Source organism: Rutilus rutilus (genome assembly GCF_951802725.1).
Source record: "Rutilus rutilus genome assembly, chromosome: 6".
Classification (NCBI taxonomy): domain Eukaryota; kingdom Metazoa; phylum Chordata; class Actinopteri; order Cypriniformes; family Leuciscidae; genus Rutilus; species Rutilus rutilus.
In genome coordinates this window covers 42916448-42933042 of record NC_140214.1, presented here as the reverse complement: position 1 = coordinate 42933042, position 16595 = coordinate 42916448, and the positions used below count along the sequence as shown (strand labels likewise).

Sequence of the window (16595 nt, the reverse complement as noted above, 5' to 3'; positions counted from 1 at the left end):
TCTGTATCTGAAGGGCTACATTTGATCTCTCTACTTAATAAACAAACTATTCAGTCAGATAGGTATTTGTTGCGAAAGAAATACAGTTACAATTTCAAGCATTTTCAAGCACTTCATCACAAATTTAAGCACTTTTCAAACCTTGAAAACACAACATCAAAATTCAAGCATTTTCAAGGATTTCAAGCACCCGTACGAACCCTGAATAGAAGAAAGAAACTTATTCGAGTTTAAAACAACTTGAGAGAGTAAATTATGACAATTTGAATTTTTAGGAGAACTATCCCTTTAATGTTAATAAAACAATAAAATGCAAAGAGAAAAATCACTCACTGCTCTTGACTGATAACTTTAAGTAGCTTTAAGTATCAATGTATAATTTTTACAGTGAAGTCTGTTTTGTTTTGTTTTATTTTCATATTTGTTCATTTAATTACTTTCTTCAATGCTACTGTTAAATACACTTACTGTAGCTGAAAACATAAAGCACTGTTTATTTAATTTGTATATTAAGTTGTGTATGTGTAATGTGTATCTTTGATCTTAATATTTAATAACAAAGAAAATAATGACAAATATTTTTATCTTCGCCCCTGTCTGCCATTCTTTTTTATTTTATATTTTGTTACCTAAGGCTTTGTTTTTAAAATATGGACATTAGTTGTAATGCTCAGTCACAAAATAGTAAAACCAACGTAAAAAAAGAATCGTGATAAAATCGTGAATCGTGATTTTCCTGAAAAAAATCGTGATATGATATTTTTGCCATATCGCCCACCCCTAAACTAAGCATTTAAAATATCAAATTATTGGGAGATACAGTAACAACCGATAATGTATGTACTGTTTTTAAGCAGCCTGTTTAATAAAAATATCAATGTTTTATATTATAACCTTACAGAATGTCAGAAAGATTTCATCTTTCATTTTGTCAATATAAATAACATCTGTACCAAATTACATTATTTCCCCCAGTTTGGGTATATGAATAAAATATGTACTTTTTTTTCCCTCAAGCATTTTTACATTTTATATTTTTTCTAAACGTTTGATAAACTGTCTCCACTAAAAAAAAAAAATTTTCAGACTATTATTTCATATGTCAGGCTTGACAGGGATAAGTTCATGCTCATGATGAGGAATCATATAGAGTAATGTAGATAAAGACATTTTCAGATGAGAGCAAAACATACAAACAAAATATATTAAAAGACTTACAGAGCTCTTCTGGAGGTTTTGATGACTGCCGATAATCTAATGAGACACTCGTCTGATTTCTTGAATTTCTGAAGTTCAAACTCCTCCAGCTCTTCCTCTGATGTCAACAACACAAAGACTAAAGCAGACCACTGGGCAGGTGAAAGGTCACCAGATGAGAGACTTCCTTTGCTAAGGTGGGTCTGAATCTCTTTCACCAGAGTTTGGTCGTTCAGTTCATTCAGACAGTAGAACAGATTGATGGATCTCTCTGCAGGAAGATCATCTTCTAGTTTCTGCTTGATGTACTGAACTATTTCCTTGTTGCTCTGGTCATTGCCGTCTTGCTGTGTCAACAGACCTCGTAAGAGTCGTCGATTGGACTGGAGTGACAGACCGAGGAGGAAGCGAAGGAAAAGGTCCAGGTGTCCATTGTCACTTTCGAGCGCCTTGTCCACTGCAGTCTTGAGTAAATCAATCACGGTTTCATTTCTGTTTTCCTGTTCTGTAGACTCATGATCAAACACACTTGTCTTGTTGATGTCTAGAAACAGATGTGCATAAAGGGCTGCAATAAACTCTTGAATGCTCAAGTGAACAAAGCAGTACATGGTACCAAGAACGATCCCTGTTTCCTCCTTAAAGATCTGGGTACACATGCCTGAGTACACTGATGCCTTATAGACGTCAATACCACAGGCTTCCAGGTCTGTGTCATAGAAGATCAGGTTGCTTCTTTCCAGCTGTTGAAATGCCAGTTTCCCCAGTGAAAGGATGGCGTCTTTATCCCAGGAAACATCTGGTGTGTATTCTCCATCATACTTTCGGCGGCTCTGCTGGATCTGAAAGCGGAGAAAGTGTGTGTACATTTGTGTCAGAGTCTTGGGAGTGTCTTCAGTGTTTGATTCCTGCTGTGTTTTAGAGATCTCATCAGCCTGAGTGTTTTTCACATCATTATTTCTTTCCTCCTCCAGAATGTTCTGGAGAACCGTGGCTGAAATCCAGCAGAAGACTGGGATATGGCACATGATAAAGAGACTCTTTGATTGTTTAATGTGATCTATGATTGTGTTGGCCTGATTCTGATCAGTGAATCTTTTTTTGAAGTACTCTTGCTTTTGTGCGTCACTGAATCCTCGTATCTCTGTCAGCCGGTCGATACAGTCAGGAGGAATCTTACTGGCAGCTGCTGGTCTGGTGGTGATCCAGATGAGAGCAGAAGGAAGCAGATTTCCCTTCATGAGGTTCGTTAGGAGAACATCCAGAGAGGCTGGTGACGACACATCACGCCACGTCTCATTACAATCAAACTTCAGAGGAAGGCGACATTCGTCCAGTCCATCAAGGATGAACAGCACTTTGAATTGATTCCTTCTTGTAAGGTTCAGTCCTTTTGTCTCTGGGAAAAATTGAGTTATAAGGTCCATCAAACTTAGTTGTTCTTTCTCCTTTAAGTTCATCTCTCTGAATGGAAGAGGAAATATGAAGCTGATATCTTGATTTTCTTTTCCTTCAGCCCAGTCCAGAACAAACTTTTGCACAGAGACTGATTTTCCGATGCCAGCGACTCCTTTTGTCAGTACAGTTCGGATCTCCTCGTCTTGTTCAGGCGCTTCAAACAAATTTTTGCATTCAACCTGTATCTCTTGTGCTTCATGACGCCTGGAAGCAACTTCAATCTGTCTCACCTCATGTTCAGTATTGACCTGTTCACTGCCGCCCTGAGTGATATAGAGATCTGTGTAGATGTTATTCAGAAGTGTGGAGTCACCTTGCTTCGCAATTCCTTCAAACACACATTGATACTTCTTCTTTAGGCCACATTTCAGCTGAGGAATGAGGAACAGCTCATCTAAACACAGGAACAGAAAATAGATAGTTTTAGTCTTCATTTTCTCTCCTACATTTATAAGACACAATCTGACAGATGATCATGAGTCTCTAACCTCCTAGAGCATCAGCAGCTTCATCTTGCTTCATCTCTCTCAGGTAATGTAGTGTGAGATCAAGAGCTGATTCTTTGATACTGGATCTGTTCTCAATAAAGTCCTTCACAAAGTGTTGTGTGTTCTCTTTTTGTAATATTTTCTTAAACTTCTCCAGTTCATTCTTCAGAAATGTGATTATTTTGCTCTCAATATCCTACAAACAAAAGTAAGAAAAAAGACACCATTTAAACCAAATTATACATCTACATTTGGCATAATATCTATATAAATCCAGAAAAAAGACTAACATGTTACCCAGCTGTTATTTGTAACAAATAGAAAAATACAACATATATAAGTGCTTCAAAGGAAAAATAGTGATCTAGAGGAATTACATTAAATTTGATTTTTTCAATAACATATTTGTTTGTTGTAAATATTAAACATTTATAAAAAATGTGTTTTCCTACCTGGAAGATTCCTAGAAGATTGTCTTTGAAATTCTCGTGGTTCCTGTGAGTCTGAACGTCTGAGTCTAATGTCTCATATTGAAGCCTGTAATCAAATAAATAAAATAAATACTTATTTTCCAGGCAAAATTTCACAGAAAGAGAAAAAGCATTTGCTGTGAATACTCTGATTAATATTTGATCTGTTTAATGATAAATATTTGATCTAAAAATGTTTCATGATTGGTATTCACTGATACAACTTTTAAACAGTCAACGTGTGACAAAAAATTGAAACTCATGAAATACCTTTTATTAGATGATGGTGTTTTCTCACTGAAGTTTGGTACTACACCTTTAGATCGATCACTCTTCAGAGACACAGAGCTGGACACATGTGAGCCTGATCTTACACTGATGACACAAAGAACAGATAGAGAGAGAAAACACTTTACTACAGGAGATACTTTAGTCAAGTCAAGTCAAGTCAACTTTATTTATATAGCGCTTTTCACAATACAGATTGTATCAAAGCAGCTTCACAGTATTAAATAAAATAGTACATCAGTGTTTGTTTCTAGTGTAAAACGTCCACGTTTGGTAATGCTGATCAATGGTATTGTTGATTAATTAATTAAATTAAAGGTCCCGTATTATGCCCCTTTTCACAAGATGTAAAATAAGTATCTGATGTCCCCAGAGTGTGTATGTGAAGTTTCAGCTCAAAATACCCAACAGATCATTTTTTACAGCATGTTTAAATTGTCATTTTTTGGGGCTCAGAAAAACGCGCTGTTTTAGTGTGTGCCCTTTAAATGCAAATAAGCTGCTGCTGGACGGCACAGGGGGCGGAGCTTCATGAGCTCGCGCTCAGTCTCAGGACAATTTCATCTCACGGAATGATGATGATAATATCAGAAACTCTCAGTAACGGTGTTCATTTCGAGTCGGACAATAATGCCTACAGAGTCAGAGTGCTGTATAGAGATAAAACAGGTTAGTTTAGTAGTTTAATTACGGTTATTATAACGTATTTGTCATCTGCTTGTATGTATCCATTATTTATTAATAGCCTACAAGTCTGCTGTCTGAATGATGATCAAACATATACTGATGAGTTTAATAAAGTTTATTGTACATCACACAAAAGATGAAGCGTCAATTTTACTTCAGAAAATCACCGTGAGAGCTGAGTAAACACAGTAAGTTATTAGAAGTGCGCAAGTACATAAACGAATTTCGGTAGAGTTGAGGGAGCATTCCTGTGGGCGGAGGTTAGTCAAAAAACTGTTCTACTGACGTCATTAAAGAAGGAAGTAGAGGGATGTAGTCCAAACGGCCGTTCGATGTAGTCGACTTCTGTTAAATAAAATATCTCGCTTGGCATTGAACTTTGAGCTTTATAATTTTACAGATATTATTTATACTCTAACAACAACATTACACACTAACTAAAGTTTGAAACACGGGATCACGAAGAACGGGACCTTTAAGTATCCCCAACTGAGCAAGCCAAAGGCAACAGTGGCAAGGAACCGAAAAACTCCATCAGGTGACCTAATGGAGAAAAAAAAAACCTTGGGAGAACCCAGGCTCAGTCGGGGGCCAGTTCTCCTCTGGCGTTTATTAACTAGAGGCCGGATTGTAATTTGAACTGTAAGATTAAAAATATTATATGAATGCCTGGCTGAAGAGATGCGTCTTTAATCTAGTTTTTAACTGGGAGAGCGAGTCTGAGCAACGAACACTATCAGGAAGGCTATTCCAGAGTTTTGGAGCTAAATGTGAAAATGCTCTCCCTCCTTTGGTGGTTCTGGATATCCTAGGTATGACCAAAAGCCTTGAATTTAGTGATCTTAAAGAGCGCGATGGATTATAGGGCGATAGAAGATCCGTTAAATAGACTGGAGCTAAGCCGTTTAGGGCTTTATAAGTCAGTAGCAATACCTTATAATTAATACGGAACTTTATAGGTAACCAATGCAGTGATGATAAAATCGGTGTTATATGATCATATTTTCTTGATCTAGTAAGAACTCTAGCGGCGGCATTTTGGACTAACTGTAGCTTGTTTATTGAGGATGCAGGACAACCAGCTAAAAAAGCATTACAGTAATCTAGTCTCGAGGTCATGAATGCATGAACTAACTTTTCTGCATCAGAAACTGATAGCATATTACGTAGCTTAGCAATGTTTCTAAGGTGGAAAAAGGCTGTTTTTGTAACATATGAAATATGATTTTCAAAAGACAGGTTGCAGTCAAGTATAACACCCAGGTCTTTTACTGTAGAGGATAAAGTAACAGGACATCCTACGATGTTAAAGTTGTATTGTGAGAGGTTTTGTGGGCGGTTTTTTGAACCGATAAGTATTACCTCTGTCTTGTCTGGATTTAATAAAAGAAAATTGCGCGTCATCCAATCTTTTATATCTTTAACACACTCTGTCAATTTGGATAATTTAGCGTTTTCATCTGGCCGTGACGAAATATAGATTTGAGTGTCATCAGCATAACAATGGAAACTAATTCCATGTTTCCTTATAATATTTCCAAGTGGCATCATATATATTGAGAATAGCAGAGGGCCTAACACAGATCCCTGCGGCACTCCATAGTTTACTGGAGTTATGATCGATTTTTCTCCGTTTAAATAGACAAAATGGTATCGGTCAGATAGGTATGATCTGAACCAGCTTAATACTTGTCCTTGAACACCAGTATAATTTTGTAGTCGATCTAAGAGTATTGTGTGATCTATAGTATCGAATGCAGCACTAAGATCAAGTAAATCATTTGTGATTTTAACGAGCGCAGTTTCAGTGCTATGATGCGGTCTGAAACCAGACTGAAACTTTTCATAGATGTCATTTTCTTGTAAGAAAGAGCCTAGTTGGGCGGACACAACTTTTTCTAGTATTTTAGACATAAAAGGAAGATTTGAAATGGGTCTATAATTTGCTAGGTTAGTCTCTTTAGTCTCATTTGAAAAGGTTTATTGTTGCAAATAGTAATTAAATGCAGTATAGCAGTGCATTTGTTCATGTATGACTACAGTCGGATGGATAAACATATATACGTTTAGTTTCATGATCTATTTTCCATAGTGAATTTGTGTCTCCTTGTGGCTGCCTGTGTAATTGTGTTACTGGAATGAGTTTCATAAGGTTCCCAGGAACTGAGTTTTATTGTCATCAAGTTCATTCACATAAACCACTGTAGACAAATAATACAACAATATAATGTAATGTAAACACACAAAATACCTTTTATAAGATGATGGTGTTTTCTCACTGAAGTTTGGTACTACACCTTTAGACCGATCACTCTTCAGAGACACAGAGCTGGACACATGTGAGCCTGATCTTACACTGATGACACAAAGAACAGAGAGAGAGAAAACACTTTAGTAAAGGAGGATCAACTGTGTTTGAAACACATCTCTGTCTTTATCTAATCCTCCACAGAAATACACACACTCACACAATTTACTGTTTTATAGTTAACTAATATTTTATTTTACTGGCTCATATTAGTATAACGATTTCTTTAATATACATGAGAGAGATTAAATAAGTTAAAAAATACTTCACTCTAATTTATGAGAACATGTCAAGTTTTTGTTTATTGACAGAAATAGAGAGCAGAAATGTCTGTGTGACAGTTTTGTTATCATACTTGAATTAAATGAAGTGTACAGTTGTTTATTTCATTTATTTGGATTAATTCAGCGTCTAGAAGGTTATTAACAAATTATGAATTGTGATATTTTCTATAGAGCAAACAGGGCTTTATAGACAATGTCAGAGTTAATTTAAGAAGTTAAAAATTGAAGTTGTGCAAATATAAATCAATGCTTAAAGTTGTGTTATTGACAGGGAAACACAAAGTCCAGTAGAGTTTAAACTGATGAAAACAGACGCAGTCTTACCTGTGTTTCTCTGAGAGACTCATCTGAGAGAGAGAGTCCTTTCCTCTTTCCTCTGACATACTGCAGCTAAACTGACACTGAAAACTGATCAGCACTGCTTTCTGAAAACACTCAATCCTTCAGCATCACCTGGAAATGACACCATTTTACACAGATGAAGAACATCTTATTTAAGACAATAATGAAGAATGCGGAGTTATCATCAACAACAGCAACAGCAAAAACAATCTATAAAATAAAGTGAGTTACAGACAAATATACTGCCATGTAAAATAACCGAATGGTCTTAATCATTTCTGATTGTTTAATGAGTTTAACTGACTCTAAATATTAATTCATTGGGGAAAAGCAATTGTGTTTAAAACTTTGAGTGGGAAAATTGAACCCAATATGTGATATTCTCTATTACAGTTTATAATTGTACAATCATATTTACCCAATCTTTATTAATTGTTGAATCGTTTGTCATTTAATCATTACTTCAAGTTCACAATGATGGTTGATTTCATTACTTTTAAATGATCCTAAAATAACTGATTAAGTAAAAGTAACCATACAATAGACATAGTGTATAACTTAAAGGGATACTTCACCTCTGGAAAGATGAATATGCATTTAAAATAGGTCATTTATATAGAAGAAATGTGAAATTATTTTTGAATTTAGAGCTTTCTAGACTGAGAAAATCCAGAAAATGTATTTTTTGCTGATGTGGATGAAAGACAACAACTCCCAGAATGCACTTACTTCACTGCCCTATGAGGCCACTCCCAAGCCACGCCTACCGGTAAGAGAGCGCAGTTGAAAACAACACGGCTAGGCTACTAGTGAGACTCCGTGACGAGTTTGCCCGGGTTTTTGAGATTGCACAAATGTCTGGGATTCGGCTTTTGCGTTCTACAGTCGCCATTCATCATGTTTACTGTGGCGAGCAGGACGAGGCTGACGGCCGCGGGAGAACGGCGCGAGGCCGGTGGCATGATTACGGAGACGCGCTGGTCTCATATCTCTCACTGAGGAGTGGGAATTTTCTTAGCAATGTTAAAATGCACATCAGCCGATCACTTTTTTAGCGTTCATGTAAACACTACATTCAGATTCACCAATCGGAATGAATTCAGTTAGATTGAAACAAAAGGTGTGCATGTAAACAATGAATGGCGACTGCAGAAAGCAAAAGCCGAATCCCGGACATTTTGGATGATCTCGACGGCCGGACATGTCTGGGGAAAAGAGGATGGTAACCCCTACTACTCAGCTTTCTCCTACTTCTCAGCTTTCTCCACAGAACAAGAGCCTGTTAGCTTAGCTTCCAAAGAAAGACGGCTGACTGTGTGTACATTCTGTGAGTGAGATCCCCCTATGGGCGGGTTGAACACATGCGGGACAGCCCCTCCTACTGGCTGTAGTCTTTAGCCTCTGGCCAAAAAATCCTCAGATGACGCAAAATGACAATTTTTGCGTCATCAGAGGATTTTTTCCAGACAAAAAATACATAAATCTCTCGTCTCAGGGGGATATGAGAGTGGAAAGCATGGTAATTCGAAAATACTACAGGTTTTCTACTAATACAAAGCTTAATGCTAAATCCTGAAGTATCCCTTTAAAAATAGATGAGAGGGTCTGTATCTCTTACCATTGGAGAAAGCTAACGGCTAACTACTCTCAGCAACTAGTCTCTTCCCTGTGAAGGCCTCCCTCCCCTCCCTTTACCTCTCTACAGATAAAGCGTTGTTGGGATAATTCCAGTTTGCGTGGCTACGCGGAAGTGATAAAAATTCTGTATTATAAATTTTAAGGCCAGACAAGTAGTTTGTTGAGGGTTGATTTGTAGGGAAGGACTACACGCCTGCACACATATATTCATACGCACACACCTATAGACTGAACTCGTAATACGCATGTGCACGCCATTAGCGTTCTCACAGGTTCGCGTTTTTGAGGTTTGCGCAGAAAGAACTTAAGAGTTTTCTGTTAAAACGGTGTCTTGTTAGCGCCCCCTAAGTTAATAACTAATGATCGTTGTGACGGAAGTGAATCAATCAAACTAACTTTAGCTGGATAATAACTTTATTCTAGATCTGCTGTAAAGCCAAAACAATCTCTGTTACTTTAATTTCCTATTATCACTGTAAACCTGCTTTGGAACAATCTACATTGTTAAAAGCGCTATATAATTGAAGATGAGTTGACTTGACTAACTTGGATCATGTGACGCTCCTCAGCCAATCATATAATGGCAGTGAATTCAGTGCCGGCAGTTCAAAGTTTTATGACAGTCAGTTACAGCTTACATTAATCAGTTTCTCGTCTATTAGCACGTTGGTCTTGTGAATTGATGTTCTATATTTGGTGTTATATTGCTAGTAAACGTACAGTAGGACTGCCATGTTTGTGGCCTGTGCTTTACTGAGCGGGAAAAAGGGTGTGAATATCTTTATTAGCTGCAGATTACTGATCACTACAGTGCACATAAAACCACATTTAAGATTAGATTTGAATCTGTTCATTAAAAACAGCTGTATTGGACAGTGATACTGGTCACTAAACATGTAATTGTAATGTACTTGCTGAATTCTGGAAGCCATAGAGATAATACATTTATTTATTAAAATCTGTATATTTGCATTCATTCAAAAGCGTTATCTTTACACAGCAGTCATACATCATTACAATTCAAGTCTAATTCATATGTTGAAACCTGGAAGCCATAGAAAGAACACATCATTATTTTATGTATTTTTTCATTAAACAACAATATAATACAATATTTAAAATGAAATTATTAATTTATTCATTAGAAGCTCGAAAAGCTTCTAAATGATGGGTTATGGCAGGTACAAGGGCCTGTGCTTGAGTATAAGAAACTTACTAATGCAAGATATAAATATGCTTGAAGTGTTGTTTTCATTTTGTTTTAGAGTCAACTTCAAGCACAAACATGACAAATAACTGTAATAAATTGTAATTTATGTATACAGTAGCATATAAACAGCTTCTGAAAATTAAAATATTAATGGTAAATAAAATTATAAAGTTTAAAAATATTTGTTAAATGGTTTTATTTATCATCATATTTATGTTGTTTTAATTTTGTAAAGTTATAATTTTGTTATAATATTGTTTTGAACTGTTTGCTATTTACAATGGTTATTAATAACTGTTTTCAATTCTGTGCTTTTATTTAAAAATAGTTTTGAATCCAGACCAGAATCAAAATCATTATAGATGTTAATAATAATACTGGGAACCCACAACAATTCAAAAACATTAAAAAAATGTATTGTCCCCGTTTTTTAATGAATAGATATTAACAAATGAGATTTCAGTGATATTTTGACCACTCAAATAGGAAAAGTCCACGGTTTCCTTTTCAGAAATCTGCTCACCTTGGCTCACTAGCCACGTTCTGCATTAAGAACAAATTGTGCAACGGAATAAAGCACAGAGTTAATTAATAACTAGCTAGTTGTTACTAAGCCTCTAGTGTGGACTTTGTGTTCCAATTTAAAGGGGTCATATAATGCCATTTTTGTACAAGTTAATATGATTCTTTAGGGTCTAAATGAAAGGTTTGTAATATACTTTAATTAAAAAGTCTCATTAGTATTGTAAGAAAATTTTACCTGGTCAAAAACAGCTCTGTTTTTAGCACGCTGTTTAAGTGCATGTGTCTTTAAATGATAATGAGCTTTGCTCACCCCGCCCCTCTGTTCTGTGGGGCGTTTTGACAACACATGTGGAGTGTTGCCTTGACAACAGTTGAGGGTATATTTTGGAGAAAGAATGGCAGCGGGAGTCTCTGTCTGAGGACACTGTGCAACTGTATCAATTTGAACTGGAGTCGGACCCGGAACAAGATGACGGCCCCGAAGAAGTTCGACAATTAAGGCTCGTACAGGACGTTTCTGAATGGTTGGTTAGCGTAATGTCACTTTGATCTATCTTTGTATGTACTGGCAGGGTAGAGAAGTGAGATACGAATGCTATGTGTTTACTGATGTATACGTTAGTTCATTGACAGATTGTTACAGCTAATGGTCATGAAAAACTTTTTTTCGGTTAATGTAGGCTTGTCAGTGATGCGTATCATTATCTATGCAGTGTTAGTTACAACTGTCAGGGCTGAAGCACTGACATGAGGTCACGGCAGGAATGTTTCTTAGCAAAACCAGCTTTATACTGACCCTCATTTATAAAGCAGTCTGGTGAGAAATGATTTGCGCAAATGTGAAAGCATTGATGTTGATCGTGGGGAATATTCCCTTCGAAAACAAACTCAGCCACTGCGTCTTCAGCGGTTCGGTTTTAGGAACATCTAAATGACTGCTGTGTTCGTTATTACACCCAAGAACAGAACACCACAATCGCAGACGCCATTCTGCTCCAGCGTATCAACAATGGCGGACTATGATGACAGTTCACGCACGAGCGAGGGTGGGTCTGTGTTGAAACGCTGCTGTCAATCAACAATCATGGGAGAGGCGTCCAATCGTGTGACGTCACGCGGTCAGACAGCTCGATTTGAGACGGGGGAAAACATATAAGGGCATTAAAAAAAAAACCACTGGATGGATTTTTATCATTATATGATGGTTGTGTACAGGCACTGCCAACACACATTTCAGTACAATCAACTTGTAAAAGTGCATGTACCATTATATGACCCCTTTAAGAAAGAACTAACAAATGGCTGGAGCAACTCTACCCAGAGAGGGAGAACGCCAGAGTTCGGTGCTCAACTGCTGATCTACAGCGTTAATTATACACGCTGTCACATTCATATGGCACGTGTGTGGTGTCTAAAACAAATAAAGACATATAAATTACAACTGAAATACATGCACTATACATAAGATCAGCAGCAGTAAATATTTAAATAGACGATCAGACCATTTCTAAAGATGCCTTATTTAAGCAAAACCGACCGTTAATAACATACCAAAGAATACTGCCTCAAAAGGTTATATACGTGCAATAACAATATGCTAATTAAACAGTTAATATGATCTAAACATAATACAATACACAAACTTGGCTGTATTAGTTTCGGACGTGTGCACTTCTGAAGATGACGCAGGTATAATAGAATGGAGCGGTAAAAGCTTAAAACTCAAAGTCTCACACTAAAGACAAGAAACGAGATGTTACAATCATATAAGCATAATATATAACAAACACACTTACTTCTCTTGAACACACACACAATAAAGGCAACTATAGCGAGCAGTTGACAGAGCTGTATAGAAATACAAATGACTGTTGTCATCAAAACTGAAAATATTATGGAACATACTGTGTCTTTTCAACACAGTCCAAGTTGTGGAGACACAAGTTTGTTTTTATCTATTGTCTGTTTGGACTTTGAGTCTGCAATAAAGATAATATGACGATTACATCAGCATCATAGTGCATGCATTGAAGTCTTTTTATACACTGGTACTATTGTATTTTTGCAATGCATTGATTGATTATACATATACATATATATATATATATATATATATATATATATATATATATATATATATATAGTGTTTTGTTCTGTTGTCTGTCTGTGTTTTTTACATTTGGACCTTGAGTCTGAATAAAGATATGATGATGATTATAATGCATTATGTCAGCATCATAGTGCACGGCAGTCACAAGGCCCTATCTTAGGCCAGCGTGGCGCAAGTGTTGCTAGTTTCAGCCGGACGCAGTTTTCATTTTCACGTCCTGCGCCACGTTGTTTAAATAGCAAATGCATTTGCGCCTATTTGTGTGTCCATGGGCTGCTGGTCTGAAAACCAGGTGTGTGTTCAGGCACATTGTTGGAGCGTTGCTATTTTGAGGAACTGAAATAGACTGAGCCATTGACCGACTGAAACCTGGTCTAAAGTCAATGGAGCAATATTGTTTTTTGTTATCCAAGAACGTGTTAGTAATGTGCGCCTATAGGTGGGTCCACAACACGCAAACACTCTGCTTGTTACACACACACTCTGCTTATTACACGCTTAATACACACACAGGGCACACGCAGCAGGACACAAACCACCCAAATATTAAAAATAAATGGATTACAATGTAAAAGATTAATATTGTGTACATAAAGATATGGTGGAATCCGGCTTGTCCCGTAGATGTTGTGCTTGCGTGCTTTAACCTTGCGCACGAGCAGATCTGTTTCCTCTTTGGAGTATGGAGCCAGATCAGCCTCTCTAATAATTCACGCAAAAAAAAACTTGATTCATACATGCGTAGACAATTTCACATGCATGAAACCAAATTCACGGTCACAAAAAAAACAATTCAGAAATTCAAAAGTTATATATTCAAAAAAAGCAATTCAGATGCGCAAAATAAAATTAAACTGTGCACAAAAACCTTTGAATGTTTAAAATGTACGAGTAAAAATTTACCCTTGAATGTGAATATGCAAATCAAGCGTGCCGCACAAGTCCTGAAAAGTGAAGCCAAATCAGACTATTTTAAAAATATTTATTGGATTGTTTGCCAAAAAAAATGGAAAAAAAAATCTGAAAAAATGAAGAAAAAAAAAATCTGCATTTTGTTTCATGATTGAAGAGTTCAACAAAACAGTCAGTCATTGTCACTCAAGTATTTATCCTCATCACTCTCACTGTCACTGTCACTGTCTGACTTTTCAATATTGGTGCATGTCTTCTCAGTATGGCAAGCCGTTTTAACTTTTATTCATTTCCAGGATATGAATTCTTGATATCAACAATTCAATTTTCACTAGTTGAAACGATAGTTATTGATATCAGAAATTAGATTTCTACTAGTAACAATGGCAATTTTTGATATCAGGAATTACATTTCCACTAGTAACAATGCTAATTCTTGATATCAGCATTTACATTTTCACTAGTTAATAACCCCTCTGTGCTTCTTCGGTCAAAAACGGACGAAAACATTTTGAATTTTTTTATTTTTTTGCGACTGGGATGACACTTGGTAACGTCTCGGTTACGTATGTAACCCTCGTTCCCTGAGTAGGGAACGGAGACGTTACGTCGGATGACGACGAATGGGGTTTCGCTTAGAAATCCTATCATCTTCGAGTATTAAAACACGAGCCAATGGCAATGAAATGCCATGGGTCTGCGGAATTTGCATAGCGTAACTCCGCCCCACGCAGGGGGTATATAAGGAAGTGCGCGAGCAACATGCAGACTATGTCTTCGCTGAGGAGCCGAGACTGAACTCAGGCGTTCCAGCGGTACAGCGGAAGTGGCAGGGAGACGTAACGTCTCCGTTCCCTACTCAGGGAACGAGGGTTACATACGTAACCGAGACGTTCCCTTTCGTTGTCACTCCGAGTTACGTCGGATGACGACGAATGGGGTTCCCAGTGTAATCACGCCACCTCTCGACTGTCTTCCAGTGCCCTGCGTAAGTCTGAGCTCCCTGTCGTGAGACTGGCACGGACGAAGGACTCCTACTTAACACAGGAATACCAAGGTACACTGGGAAGCATATCTAAGTGGAAATATGCAATCATGCCCAACCCGAAGGGGGGGACTTGGAAAACACATATGACCCCGAAGGGCTGCATACGGAGTCACTGGGGTGTCCAGCCGCAGGTGGAATATTTCAACCCCAGGGGTGGCAAGGTGGCTTGCCAAGGGAAAGACACATGCTCAAAGAGGCTTACAGTGGAATACACATGTGGGGGTCGCCCGGAGGGGGAACCATGCACATGGAGGCACCTAGCCAAGCGCGAAAGCTGCCGGTGGCATAACTCTGGCGTTGACGTCAACAGTGCTGGAGGAGACTCAGGGCTTATGAGGCTCACCTGAGGAAATATCGCACGTATCCCGTCCGTGGAGAGGAATGGCGAGCAAGCGAAGACACCTGAGCAGAATCTAGCACCGGCTAGTTGAAGCGAGTACATGAGAAGAAACTGGCTCAACTCGGAGATTGTAGAATCTCGCGAAAGTATTAGGTGTCGCCCAGCCTGCAGCTCTGCAGATGTCTGTTAGCGAGGCGCCATGCGCTAGAACCCAAGAGGATGCCACACTCCGGGTGGAGTGGGCCGTCACACCAAGGGGGCACGGTCGACCTTGCTGCTGGTAAGCCAAAGCAATGGTGTCCACTATCCAGTGAGACAACCTTTGCTTCGAGAGAGCCTTTCCCTTCAGCTTCCCACCATGACAGACAAAGAGCTGGTCTGAGGTCCTGAAACACTGCGTTCTGTCTACGTAAGCACGGAGGGCGCGTACTGGACAGAGCAGTGCCAAGGCTGGGTCTGCCTCCTCCAAGGGCAGCGCTTGCAGGTTCACCACCTGGCGAAAGGGTGTGGTGGGAACCTTGGGCACATATCCAGGCCGGTTAGGATCACGTGAGAGATAGCCGGCCCGAATTCCAGGCACGCTTCGTCAACCGAGAATGCCTGCAGGTCCCCTACCCTCTTGATGGAGGCCAATGCAACCAGGAGCGCTGTCTTCATAGACAGGAACTTAAGCTCCACTGATTGCAGAGGCTCAAAGGGAGCAGTCTGCAGGGCAGTTAGAACCACTGAGAGGTCCCAAGAAGGAACGAGAGGAGAGCGAGGAGGATTTAGTCTCCTCGCTCCTCTCAGGAACCTGATGATCAGGTCGTGCTTCCCCAGAGACTTACCTTCAACTGCATCGTGATGTGCGGCAATAGCGGCAACATACACTTTCAGGGTGGAGGGAGACAGCCTTCGCTCCAACCCTTCTTGCAGGAAGAAAAGCACGACACTGATCGGGCATTTCGTGGGTTCTTGCTGTTTAGAAGAACACCAGTTGACGAAGAGGTTCCACTTCAACGCATAGGCATGTCTCGTGGACGATGCTCTAGCGGAAGTGATGGTAGCCACCACCGCTGGTGGTAGGGTACTCAAACCTACCTCCTCCCGTCCAGGAGCCACACGTGGAGGTTCCAAAGATCGGGACGAGGGTGCCAAAGGGTGCCCCGTCCCTGAGAAAGCAGGTCCTTCCTCAGAGGAATTGGCCAGGGAGGTGCTGTCGCAAGGAGAACTAGTTCTGGGAACCAGGTGCGGTTGTGCCAATACGGGGCAACCAATATTACCTGCTCCTCGTCCTCCCTGATCTTGCGC

General features: G+C 38.9%; 2 protein-coding genes across 2 annotated transcripts in view; one reads left to right on the top strand and one right to left on the bottom strand.

Moving 5' to 3' along the window:
* LOC311292417 (NACHT, LRR and PYD domains-containing protein 3-like) overlaps positions 1-16595 on the top strand; it is a gene marked incomplete at its 3' end in the record, with an annotated part of 350213 nt that overhangs the window by 34318 nt on the left and 299300 nt on the right. The window lies entirely within an intron of this gene.
* On the bottom strand, positions 1215-7563 carry LOC311292419 (protein NLRC3-like; the record flags this gene model as incomplete). Its single annotated transcript, XM_084412087.1, has 5 exons — positions 1215-3049; positions 3144-3339; positions 3596-3680; positions 3884-3961; positions 7505-7563. The coding sequence occupies 5 exons, from the start codon at positions 7561-7563 to the stop codon at positions 1215-1217; spliced, it is 2253 nt and encodes a 750-aa protein (XP_084268213.1).